At 47.1% G+C, this 13,418-nt stretch overlaps 1 protein-coding gene across 2 annotated transcripts in view; it reads right to left on the bottom strand.

Moving 5' to 3' along the window:
* NID1 (nidogen 1) overlaps nt 1-13,418 on the bottom strand; it is a 91,927-nt gene that overhangs the window by 39,375 nt on the left and 39,134 nt on the right. For both annotated transcript variants that reach the window (XM_059054613.2, XM_059054612.2), the window contains exons 8-10: nt 12,603-12,848; nt 10,805-10,948; nt 3,983-4,108 (exon numbers count right to left, since the gene is read on the bottom strand). In XM_059054613.2, coding sequence (XP_058910596.1) covers nt 3,983-4,108; nt 10,805-10,948; nt 12,603-12,848 — 516 coding nt within the window. The remainder of the gene's footprint in view (nt 1-3,982; nt 4,109-10,804; nt 10,949-12,602; nt 12,849-13,418) is intronic.

The following is a 13,418-nucleotide window of genomic DNA, read 5'->3' as shown; positions in this document are numbered from 1 at the left end:
GGAGCCACCAGCACATCCAGCTGTGCTTCCCTCAAAGGCTCCTAACCCCACAGGCTGGCAATTTCCTACAATTCTCACCCTGCCTGTCAACTAGCAGGGGGTGCAGGGTGGGAGGGAGGGGAAAGTTTTGGAAAGGACAGAAAATCAGGCTCAAAATGGTATTTAAAAACAGTATGGAGGTTCCTTAAAAAACTAAAAATAGAATTCCCACATGACCCAGCAATCCCACTACTGGGCATATACCCAGAGAAAACCATAATTCAAAAAGACACATGCACCCCAATGTTCATTGCAACACTATTTACAATAGCCAGGTCATGGAAGCAGCCTAAATGCCCGTCGACAGACGAATGGATAAAGAACATGTGGCACATATATACAATGGAATATTACTCAGCCATAAAAAGGAATGAAATTGGGTCATTTGTAGAGACGTGGATGGACCTGGAGTCTATCATACAGAGTGAAGTAAGTCAGAAAGAGAAAAACAAATAATATATATTAACGCATATATGTGGAACCTAGAAAAATGGTACAGATGAACTGGTCTGCAGGGCAGAAACTGAGACACAGATGTAGAGAACAAATGTATGGACACCAAGGGGGGAAAGTGGGGGGGGGGAGGTGGTGGTGTGATGAATTGGGAGATTGGGATTGACATGTATACACTACTATGTATAAAATAGATAACTAGTGAAAACCTACTGTACAGCACAGGGAATTCTACTCAGTGCTCTGCGGTGACCTAAATGGGAAGGAAATCCAACAAAGAGGGGATATATGTATACGTATAGCGGATTCACTTTGCTGTACAGCAAAAACTAACACATTGTAAAGCAACTACAGTCCAACAAAAATTAATTTTAAAAAATTAATTACAATTACATGGTCAGTTGGGGTTTTACTTTTCTACCTCCTGCATTTCTTTTTTTTTTTTTTTTTTTTTTTTTTTTTTTTTTTGCGGTACGCGGGCCTCTCACTGTTGTGGCCTCTCCCGTCGCGGAGCACAGGCTCCGGACGCGCAGGCTCAGCGGCCACGGCTCACGGGCCCAGCCGCTCCACGGCACGTGGGATCTTCCCGGACTGGGGCACGAACCCGCGTCCCCCGTATCGGCAGGCGGATTCTCAACCACTGCGCCACCAGGGAAGCCCTACCTCCTGCATTTCTGAAGAGAACCCTGAACTGTGACCTGGCATGGGCAGAGCCGAGGAACTGCCCTGAGGTGCTGCCACCCAATGTGACACTGGTCCCCGAGAGACACCTGCAAGGCTGGCTGGGGCCAGGAAATGAGACAACGCGGAGAAGGGAGGGGATGTCAAGAAGGAAGGACAAAATGAGGGAAAGAAGCCACGTGTTACAAGGAGAGAAAAGGGTGGGGAATAAAGAGCCTTTAGGAGAGTGGTTTCACAGCCTCTAGTTACTTTAAGTTCTGAGAAAAAGGTCACAAAGGTGAATGATTCACAATAATTTTTCCGAACAACATGACAGGAGAGGGAGGGAGAACAGGAACGCTCGGTGAGCCAGGCTGAGCCTTTAGCCTAAGCCCAGCCCTGTTCCCCCGACCGATGGGCAGGTGCATGGTGCCGTGCACTGTACAGCTCGGGGTCCCAACCCGCCCATGCTCCGTACAGGCCACATATCACAGCGGGCAACTGTATCTACACATAAAGGTGATTTGCAGGCCAGCTGAGGCTCTCTTCCTTTGTGTCAGCATACTTTGCACATTCCAACTAACTAAAAGTTTGCACCCAGTGGAAAAGAGAAAGTCACAGGCTTGCAGAAAATGACAAAGATGGAAATCCACAAAGCAGCCCCTCCCCTAATGGATACCCATCCTCATGGAAAGACAGTCACCTCTGGCCATCCACTCACCCTGCATGACAGCCCAGCCCCTCACAGTTCTCAGGACACAGAGCCAGCCTCCTAAACCATCCAGATTCTTTCCTCACCCTTCCCTGCTCTGACCTGACAGACACCGTCCCAGCCTGGGCTTCAACCCAGGACGTCGTTTTCACAAGGAATTCTGGGAGAGTGAAACTGACCAATGAATCATCCAGTGATGAGTCAGAATCTTTGTGTGATGCATTCAGGCAGACTTGGCTTCACCCAGTGAACCATCTCTCTATGAGGTGAGTCTCAAAGGAGCCAATTAAAAGAGGCAAAAAGCCAAGTGGGATGGAATTGCACAGGGGGCCACAGGCAGGGGGAGAATCAGGAAGCCTCGATGCCAGGCCTTGGTGGAACTTAAAGATCTTCAGGTGGTTTTTTCACACTTGCTTCTGAGAGGGGGGAATCCATTATTCCAAAAAAATCTTACTCAGAAACTGATATACAGAAAAATGAAATAGTCCTTGTATCCCCATTGGCAGATCCTGGGGCATCTCCAAGGGCTTCACAGGACAGAGGAAGCCCATGATGCAGTCTAATTTTACAGGTGAGGAACTGAGGTCCAGAGAGGTTGTCTTCCTCAAAATCAAAGGCCTAGGAGTAGACCTTTGCCCACCGCCTGTCTTGCAGCCCACCCTAGCCCTTCCGTGAGGACACATTCCTGTCTCCAGGAATGGCTGGAGACAGAAACTGAGGACACAACATGCCTCACACACGTCTGCCCCAGGACTGTCCATGTCACCACCCAAGGGCTAAAGGATCCACCACCAAAGCTTGAGCCGAAATGTAATGTAAATGGTGTTGTCACAAAAAATAGACCTTTGAATCTCCTTCGTCTCAAAAAGTAGAGAAGGAAGTCAGGCCAAATTCACAGAAATTGTTGTTCTCTATGGAAAAAAAAAAAAAAAAAGAGAGAAGTAACTTTAGCAGAGTTGAAATCTCAGCTCTGTGCAAAGGGGACTGGCTGTCTCTCAGTTCACAGATGTTTGGGTCATACTCAAATATGAGAACGGCCTGTTCTCTCCACCCTCAAGACACCAACTCACCCTGGGACCTTGGCGGCCTCATCTGAGTTTCAAGACAGAGCAAACAGAAAGCATGCTAGGGTTTAGTAAACAGCAAGGAAAGGGCAAGGAGATGGTTCACTGATGCAGTAGAAGAGGAATCTGTTTTAAATTGGGAAGAAATGTTGAGTTCCGACGGCCCCTTTCGCATGCTGCCCTCCAGACCTGGAAATCTCCAAGAATCTCTGAACTTGAAATTCTTGGAAACAACAGGTCAAAGTGCAGCAGTCGGAAAAAGTGGGGAAACTTAAACAGTCGGGCTCTTTGGAGTTGGCCCATCACCATCATCACCAAAATCATCAGCAACCTAAAGCATAATTAGCCTAATTAATAGCCTTAACTTCTAACTTTGATAGGCTATGAAGTTATGCTAGTACTTGTGGCTTGTAAAATGGAAATCCATAAATAGAAAGGCTCCGAATGGAGTTTCAGATGTAAATCAGGAAGAATTCAATCTAAGGCAGGTAATGACACAAATGCCTATAAGGTGTTCCCTCCACGTGAATCCCAAGGCCACTAATTATAAGGAGAAACATGTCTAATTGTTTGAATAGCTATTAAAAGAATAATGGGGGCTTCCCTGGTGGCACAGTGGTTGAGAGTCCGTCTGCCGATGCAGGTTCGTGCCCCGGTCCGGGAAGATCCCACGTGCCGCGGAGCAGCTGGGCCCGTGAGCCATGGCCGCTGAGCCTGCGCGTCCGGAGCCTGTGCTCCGCAGCGGGAGAGGCCACAGCAGTGAGAGGCCCGTGTACAGCAAAAAAAAAAAAAAAAAAAAAAGAGAGAGAGAATAATGAAAAGAATTAAAAGGAATTTTATAAGAAGGGAAGGGTATTACCAGTGTAGACAGACAACATTGCTTATTCCTTGTGCCTGTGACTCTCCAGGCAGGTGGAGGGAAGGAATGAAGTCTGATTCACCTTTGTAAACTGTCCTCCCCAACAGAACAGGGAACCTTCCGTCTCAGTCAGGATAACTACCTGAGGCAATACCATTCACACAGGTGCTGACATATGTCATGTGAATTACTTACCCACGCATGTTCCCTCCTCTGAAAACCGGTAACCCTCCACACACTCGCATCGGAAGGTTCCCGGGTGGTTATTGCAGATTGCATGGCTCCCACACACCGAGGGCTGCTCTGAACATTCGTCGATATCTACAGCAAAAAAAAATGTTTTTAAGATTTATTGATTGATTTATTTATTTTTGGCCTCGCCGCTCGGCTTGGGGGATCTTAGTTCCCCGGGGATCGAACCCAGGCCCCCTGCAGTGTAAGCGCCAAGTCTTAACCACTGGACTGTCAGGGAATCCCTCCCAAATTTTCATTTGAATGCAGACTTTAAAAAAAAAAAAACACCTCTTCAGACACCACTAAACATAATAAAATAGAAAGTATTTTGGCATGCAAATGGATCCACTTTAAAACACACCTTTTCATATTCCAAAAATGATGTTAAAGAAATCTTTTTTTCTGTGCATAATTTGAGAGTGATCCCAAGGTCCTCCTCCTCCTAAATAAATGTGTACGCCCCGCTCCCCGCCCAACCTGCCCTGCCTTTTGGATTTTGGAGTTAGTTGCTGAGCCTGGCGCCCACTAACATCAGATGGGCAAATACGTGTTAGAAAGACGTGCAGACAAGTCTCCAGACTCTGAATAAGGTTCCTAAACGTAATTAAATATGCTCGTGTTCAAAAATATTTCCTGGCCTTCCCTGGTGGCGCAGCGGCTGAGAGTCCGCCTGCCAATGCAGGGAACGCGGGTTTGTGCCCCGGTCCGGGAAGATCCCACATGCCGCGGGGCGGCTGGGCCCGTGAGCCATGGCCGCTGAGCCTGCGCGCCCGGAGCCTGTGCTCCGCAACGGGAGAGGCCACAGCAGTGAGAGGCCCGCGTACCAAAAAAAAAAAAAAAATTCCTTTCTCCAACAATAGTGACGAAGCAAAGTTGGACCGTTTAAAGCCTAATTGTGAATCTTGGAATGTTATCCTGAGCTTAATGCACTAACAGGAAAACCATTAACTCATCAGATTGTGAGTGATGCTCTCCCACAGGACAGTACTGTGGCCCTCGCGTGGGGTGACTGGAACAAAGGAACGTATGCCCTGGAGCTGGACACAGCTAGGTTCCAATCCTGCCTCCTTTCCTTACCAGCTTGTGTGGTCCTGGGCAAGCTGCCTCACTCCTCTGCCTCAGTTTCCCCATTGGTGAGTACTCACACTACTATTCATCTTGAGGGGTTCTACTGAAGATTACAGAAAATGGATGTAAGCCTAGCCTGCTCAAGAAATGTACCTATTGGGACTTCCTGGGCCATCCGGTGGTTAAGACTCTGCGCTCCCAATTCAGGGGGCATGGGTTTGATCCCTGGTTGGGGAACTAAGCTCCTGCATGCCACTGGGTGCGGCCAAAAAATAAAAAGAGATTAAAAAAAAAAAAGAAATGTACCTATTATTATTATCCTACACTACCAGCCACAGGGGTGTTCTGATTCCAGGAACATAGCCCTCAGATGGCCACTGGCATTGGGGGCCAATCTGTGTCTACCACTACAGGAAGGCTGGTTGGTCCAGATAAGAAATCAAGCTACTCTGTCATCACCTGGGTTACCTGTCCACTGATGGATTGAAATAAATACAGTCACACAAGTTCCTTCTGTGCCAACCTCACTCTCAGAGTGCACAGGTACTTCTGGCATTTTTAGAACTCTTGGAGATGCATGTGAGGAAGATTTCATAGTGGCTGAGACCACACAACTCCCCTCCCCCGCTCAGCTGCTCCTCCTCAATTCCATCATGTGAATCTTCCTCACGTTCCACCTCCGATCGCCAGTCCAGCCGGTCTCTTCACTGGCGAGGCAAGAGTTCTGCTGGCTTTTTGTACTACATTGCACGAGACAGGCATTTTTGCCACTTCAGCCCCGTAGTTGGACCTATACTCAGAAAAAAACCCAAACCAAATGGCATTCAGCTTTTGAAACTAGACTGCAATGTAAGTTTCTGTGACGTGTTTAAGATACAAGATCTCATATCACTTGTACGTGGAATCTAAAATTTGGCACAGGGCTTCCCCGGTGGCGCAGTGGTTGAGAATCCGCCTGCCGATGCAGGGGACACGGGTTCGAGCCCTGGTCTGGGAAGATCCCACATGCCGCAGAGCAACTAGGCCCGTGAGCCACAACTACTGAGCCTGCGCGTCTGGAGCCTGTGCTCCGCAACAAGAGAGGACTCGACAGTGAGAGGCCTGCGCACCGCAATGAAGAGGGGCCCCTGCTTGCCACAACTAGAGAAAGCCCTCGCACAGAAACGAAGACCCAACACAGCCAAAAATAAATTAATTTAAATGTTAAAAAAAAACACTAAAAAAAAATAAAATAAAATAAAATAAAATTTGGCACAAATGAACCTATCTACAAAACAGAAACAGACTCACAGACAGAGAACAGACTGTGGTTGCCAAGGGGGAGTGGGGGAGGGAGAGGGATGGATTGGGAGTTTGGGGTTAGTAGATGCAAGCTATTACGTTTAGAATGGATAAACAAGGTCCTACTGTATAGCACAGGGAACTATATTCAGTATCCTGTGATAAACCATAATGAAAAAGAATATTTAAAAAGAACATATATATGTGTATAACTGAGTCACTTTGCTGTACAGCAGAACTTAACACAACACTGTAAATCAACTATACTGCAATTAAAAAAAAAAAAAAAAAGCTACAAGATCTCAGACCAGAGGATGGCTCCAGGTACAGCTGGAAGGTTACAGAACAAAGCCCCTCCCTAGGCAGTCTCTTAACGAGCTGGAGCTGGGACGGGGGTGGAGGGATATTCAGCAAGTGTGGACTTTCCAGCTCCATCCACCAGCTGCTGCTTCAACAACATGGGAGAAAAAGATCATTCTGCTTCACTGTGTCTGCACTACAGCTCTCAGAGGACACTATAGGCCCAGATGCCTGGACACACTGTGCAAACTGCAGAGATGCACGGCTGAGACTCAACTGCCAAACAACAAGAGCACAGAGCAGCAGTTTTCAATCAAAGGGACAGAACACAATCACCAGGGGAAATTTTCCAAACTTCATTCCACCCCTAGAAGGTTTATGGAAAGGGAAACTGCATGTTTCAAGAAAGCATCTTAGGTGATTGGAAGGATGCTTATCCTGCACACCCTACCTGGAGAACCACGGCAAGGCAAATAGGATCTGGCGGCCCGTGGGATTAGGGAGGGGATGGTCCCCTAGCACTACCCCACCTCCATGCAGGTCTACACATAAAATCCAAGCTGGGCGACTCCTTTTCTTTTAGAGCAAAACCCTAGCCATTTCCCTGCTATTATTTCAAGGTCCTTACAGTTTGGAAATTCTTCCTAATGCCTAATTTAAACCCTCCCTTCTGTAACTGGAGGCTAGGACTCTAATCCACTCTTTAGTAGAAACAATGAACTAGTGAAAACTGTTCCTTATAAAAGATCACAATATCTCCTTGAAGATTATTGTTCTTATTAGTCATGATCTGGTCAACGTCTTCCCTGGGAAGAGGTTTCCTTTCACATAAATCATTCCCTAACCCTACAGGAAAATCCTGGATTATTCCTGTAATCACTGCTTCCTTTTTGACTTTTTTTTCAGAGTGGCTGTTTTTCAACAACGCTAAGTTTCTCTAAAATGTGTCCTTTTCATAAACACCAGGCTCTCATTGGAGAAGGATCTCAGGATTTATTTGTTAAATGCCTTGTTGTACACTCAATGAGAGATTGTGCAAAACGCTCTCTTACAGCCTCCCAACTGAGAAATATAGGGAAGCCATTCTGTCAGGCACCAGAGCTCTTGTGATTCAACTGGAAATCTCCAAATTAGCTCGCAGGGTCACTCTGCAGTGTCTAATCAGGCCCAGCCTTATTTTGAATGTCATCTATCATTATATCAATGCTACACACACTGAATGACAAAGGCTCACCCTCATTCTCTTTAGAGGCACTTTCCAGGTCAAAATAATATGTGAAGTGATCTGCTTAACGCAATTTCCTATCAACAGCCCCGTGTCTCAATGCATGAACACTACGAGGCTTCTTCTCATGACCCAGAACAGAAAGTAGGCTGACTAGGAATATACCCACATTCCATGGTGCAAATCTCCCAGGATGAGGACTGATAACAGGGCAAAAGCAAGTGCACACGAACACCTGTCTTCCCGGGACAACACATCAGAGGGGTTTCCACGACAGCAACAGATTCCACCCGTAAAGCATGGCTGGTTGTGCCTTGGTAAAGTGAAGCAAGCAGTCCCACCACAAGCTCAGGCACCAAAAGCAGAACTAGCCAGAGGTTATGGGTCAGCAGGTTGGGGTAGCTCCATGTTTTACTAATACAGTAATTCCCCTCCATACGAATGAGCTCCATTCCGAGAGTGCGTTTGTAAGTCCAATTTGTTCGTAAGTCCAACAAACTTAGCCTAGGTACCCAACTACCACAATCATCTCTATACCGCTGATTTTACGCATGCTTCCGGACATCTGCGCTTGAAATAAAGATACTGTACTCTATACAGTACTGTACAGGATACAAAAGCACAACCACTCATAGAGGATGCATGCACGTGACAATGTACACCGGACACGTGAACTAACTTACATGACTGGACATGCGAATGCACATTTGCAGCTTTGACGGTTCGCAAATTGCAGGCTTGTATGTAGGGGACTTACTGTATTCAGTTAGCTTATGAAGCTGAAGCAGAGCTACATAAAGACTAAGGAGGTACAGGCTTCTGCTGGAGAAATGGGGGCACCTCATGCCTTTGTGGTATCCATCTCCGTCACCATGGCCTGGGAGGTCTCTGCTCACACACATACACACTATCACAGTTTCAAAGTGGCCTGAGCCGATTTAGCCATTCAAGACTGTTGGGCTCTTTGGGGAAACACCAGGGAGCTCTGATGATCAGAGGTGAGTAGGAACTATGTCCCCTGCCCAGTGGTATGTTACAAGGGAGGCGAGTCTCAGATTGAATTCTACCACACAGACAAAGTCATCAGCAAGCTGGCTAAACAGTTGTACAAGCTGTTCCTGGAAGCCCAGTCCCTGCTCTCCATCCTTTCAGACGTTCCAATGAGCACCTCACATAAATTTCACTCTGAAGTAAATGCAGCAATACCCCAGCAGCAGGATCTGCTAACCTTCACGTGAAATCAGCACACTACAGCTGAAATTCACTGGAGGCATCCAATGGATTCAATTCAATGGATTCCGGACCCAAGGCATTGTTCCCAAATTCCAAGGCTGCTGGGCTCCCCAGATTCTTATGCCCCAGTCATTCAAGGGGGCTGCTCATCATTCTGGCCAAAAAGACATGTGCACACCACCCATTTCACTAGGGAACTTTACTTCTGGCACTCCTTACATTTGTTGGTGAGCCCCTGTGGTAGGTTTAGGAAGCTTTGACATTCTTACCCTAGTTGCCTCGGCTGTATGGACTCTTCATTGAGTCAGGAGTCAACTAACTGCCTCTTGGTGGTGGATTAAAATTTAGTAACAAACATAAATATCAAGCTGTCTACGTGAAAGTATTTAAAGTGAAATTATAAGTAATAAAATAAGTACAATGAAGACAGGATAATATATGCACTTGAGTCAGAGACTCAAGGTCCAACGTTCCAATGTCCCCAGCTCATCTGTCAAAACAGGAATAGACCTCCCACCCATTAGGATGGCCGCTATCCAAAAAACAAAACAAGTGTTGGCAAGAATGCGGAGAAACTGCAGCCCTTGTGCACTGGTGACGGGATATAAAATGGTGCAGCTGCTGGAGAAGACAATATGACGGTTCTTCAAAAAAAATCACACACAGAATTGATGTGACCCAGCAATTCCACTTCTGGGTATATCCCCAAAAGAGCTGAAAGCAGGGTCTCAAACGGATATTTGTACCCCACGTTCACAGCAGCATAATTCACAACAGGAAAAGAACTGAAGCAACCCCAGTGCCTATAGACAAATGAATGGATTAAAAAGAAAAAGGAGTATGTGTATACAATGGAATATTTCGCAGCCTTCAAGAGAAAGGAAATTCTGACCCAGGCTACAACATAGATGAACCTTGGGGCCACTATCCTAAGTGAAATAAGACAGATACACAAAAGGACAAGTACTGTATGATTCCATTTACATGAGTTACCTAGAATCATCAGATCTGTAGAAAGTATTATAGAATGGTGGTTGCCAGGGGCTGGCAGTGGAGGGGAGGGATGGGAAGTTGTCATTTAATGGGAATAGAGTTTCAGTTTTGCAAATGAAAAGAGTTCTGGAGATGGATGTTTGTGACAGTCACACAACAATGTAAATGTACTTAATGCTGCTGAACCGCACACTTAAAAATAGTTAGAATGATCAATTTTATATCATGTGCATTTTACCACAATTAAAAATAATTTTTAAAAGACAGAAATGAGAGCATCTATCTCATCAGGGCTGCTGAATTAAATCAGTTAGTGTTTGGGGACCACCTAACACAACAACGCCTGGGTACGCCCCAGTTGTAGTCACATTGTGTGTGTTTATAAACAGCGCTGACTTTCCCTTCCTTTAAGCCCATGTATTCTCGACGAGAAGTGGAGTGTGGCCTTATAAATTCTACTCTGCTGCTTAGAGTCAGGGCATCTGACCAGACGAAGGAAGGGCCGGGACCCCTAACATCCCGGAGGGAACACTGAGTGTGGGGCTTCAACAACTCAGCGTGACCATCAGTGTTTATCTCACCGGTGCTGCCTCTTCCTCGCCCCTCTGCTGTACAGGATCTGTTTCTGCAGCCCCCCCCCACCCCGCTGCCTACCACCACCAAGCCAGAGTGGACGGCTGTACCGTAGCAGGTCTGTCCGTCTCCCCGGAAGCCGATGGAGCATTCGCAGGTGAACTGGGTCCCGGGGCCGGGGCGACAGGCTGCATTGGTGTCACACCCGTGGGTGCCGATGTAGCAAGGATTCTGAAGGGCATCAGGGGAGCCATCTGTGAAGGCAGAGACATTGAAACCCAGTGAGGATTCAGAAACTCTTATTCCTCCTGAAACTCCAGAAAGTAAGGCAGGACTGATGACCAGGAAACCTGCCGACTCCTGAGTCACCTGGGGGGGGTCACCTGAGGCGGGGTCAGCAAACTACATCCCTTTGGACGTTTGTTTGTTTTTGTAAATAAAGTTTTACTGGAAACCAGCCACACCCATTCACTTGCATATGGTCCTTGGCTGCTTTTGTGCTACAGTCACAGAACTGAGAGAGACTGCACGGCTGGCAAAGCCTGAAATATTTATTGATACTGTCTGGCCTTGTAAGAAAAACTACGCCAACCCCTGATGCCTGGAGCTACAACTGTCAAAGGAAGGGGACAGACACCTGCCCTCCTTCTGCTTTATGGAGCTGAGGACAAACCCAATTAGCTGGAGAAGTGGCCTGGGTACAGAGGGAGAATCAAAAGTAACTGAAAAAGAGAAAGACCTTCACACCTAGACCCGAAATATACAGAACCCCTAGGGCAGAAAGATTTTGGATGATGTGAGACCTGACACTGGGCTGTGCCACTAGCTGCAGCTCCTTCCACGCAGCCAGAAGCACCCCCAGACTAGAACCCCCCCTCTCGCAATGTGCCGTCCCCAGGAAGAAAGCTCATTGTAGGCTCCGTGCCTGACTTTTAGCAGATTTGATTTGGATTTCCCCAGGCCCTGAGCACACAGTGAGTTATCAGAGTGTTTTAAATGCCTGGCCATCAATAGGCACATGAAAAGATGCTCAACATTGCTAATTATTAGAGAAATACAAATCAAAACTACAACGAGCTATCACCTCACACCAGTCAGAATGGCCATCATTAGGTCTACAAATAACAAATGCTGGAGAAGGTGTGGAGAAAAGGGAACCCTCTTACACTGCTGGTGGGAAGGTAAATTGGTGCAGCCACTATGCAGAACAGTATGGAGGTTCCTCAAAAAACTAAAATTAGAACTACCATACGACCCAGCAATCCTACTCCTGAGCATATATCCAGACAATTCAAAAAGATACATGCACCCCTAGCAGCACTATTCACAATGGCCAAGACATGGAAACAACCTATGACATGGAAACAACAACAAATGAACTTATCTAGGAAACAGAAATAGACTCACAGACATAGAGAACAGACTTGTGGCTGCCAAGGGTGTGGGGGAAGGACAGGGATGGATTGGGAGTTTGGGGTTAGAAGATGCAAACTGTTATATATAGAATGGATAAAGAACAAGGTCCTGTTGTATAGCACAGGGAACTATAGTCAATATCCTGCAATAAATCATAATGGAAAAGAATACAATAAAAATAAATGTCCGGCCATAGGCAGCTGCAGCCCTTGGACGGTCTACTCTTTAAGGTAACTCAAGGATTATCATTCTTCTCTACCCCGAAAGGAATAACGAGGAGGCCTTAGGTTAGCAGAACAGAGACGGGTAGGTTTTCTAAGAATCATAAATGACAAGACGTTTATTTCTGTCGGGAGCTATTTCAGCATAACTTTCTTCTTACTGAGAGTAAGAGATGAAAGATAACACATCAAAAGCACCGAGAGAACAGTGCAGGCAGACACACACACACACACACACACACAACGCCCAGTCTGAGCTGCCACCTCTTACCCCTCACAGGACCAACAGAGTTGCTCAGAGCATAGCGCAAGATCCTCTCCTCCTGGTTGTACAGGACAAACACGCTGTCCACCGAGAGCTGCTGGGTGCTGGGCAGGGCTGGCCGGGAGTCGTCGTGGACGCACTCCTGGAAAGTGATGGTCTGGCGCCACTGGTAAGTGTGGACGTGAGAAGGGGCGGTGCCATCCCGCTCGGGTTCCGTCACTGTGTACTCCCGGGTGGAGGATGATGTGATCACTGGATGCGGGATGGAAGCAGGGAGACAAGGCAGGGGCACAAAGGAGAGATCTTGAGGATACAAGAGGCTTAGTCAAGGGCTCTAAAACCATCAGCGGTGTTCTCTGCCTATACTGCTACCAGTTGAGAGATCGGATGGAACAGGATAAATAAAACTATTTCAGGGGCTTCCCTGGTGGCGCAGTGGTTGAGAGTCCACCTGCCGGTGCAGGGAACGCGGGTTTGTGCCCCGGTCCGGGAGGATCCCACGTGCCGCGGAGCAGCTGGGCCCGTGGGCCATGGCCACTGAGCCTGCGTGACTGGAGCCCGTGCTCCGCGACGGGAGAGGCCACGGCAGTGAGAGGCCCGCATATCACAAAAAAAAAAAAAAAAAAAAAAAACCTATTTCAGCATTGGGACTCATTTCGCCACCTAGATTTCCCATACTATTATTGATGTTAATTGCATTAGGAATAGTTGCTGCTTTTTCTCATCAAGTGCTTCTCTGTAAGTTCCTACGTCACCCAGAACCAACCCAGAGTTTAAGGTCTGATGGAAAGAGCACGGGCTTGGAGGGATAGATACCTGGAT

Source organism: Kogia breviceps, chromosome 2, assembly GCF_026419965.1.
Source record: "Kogia breviceps isolate mKogBre1 chromosome 2, mKogBre1 haplotype 1, whole genome shotgun sequence".
In the NCBI taxonomy this organism is placed as follows: Eukaryota; Metazoa; Chordata; class Mammalia; order Artiodactyla; family Physeteridae; genus Kogia; species Kogia breviceps.
The sequence above is the reverse complement of the archived record's forward strand: the minus strand, read 5'-3'. Positions and strand labels throughout refer to the sequence as shown.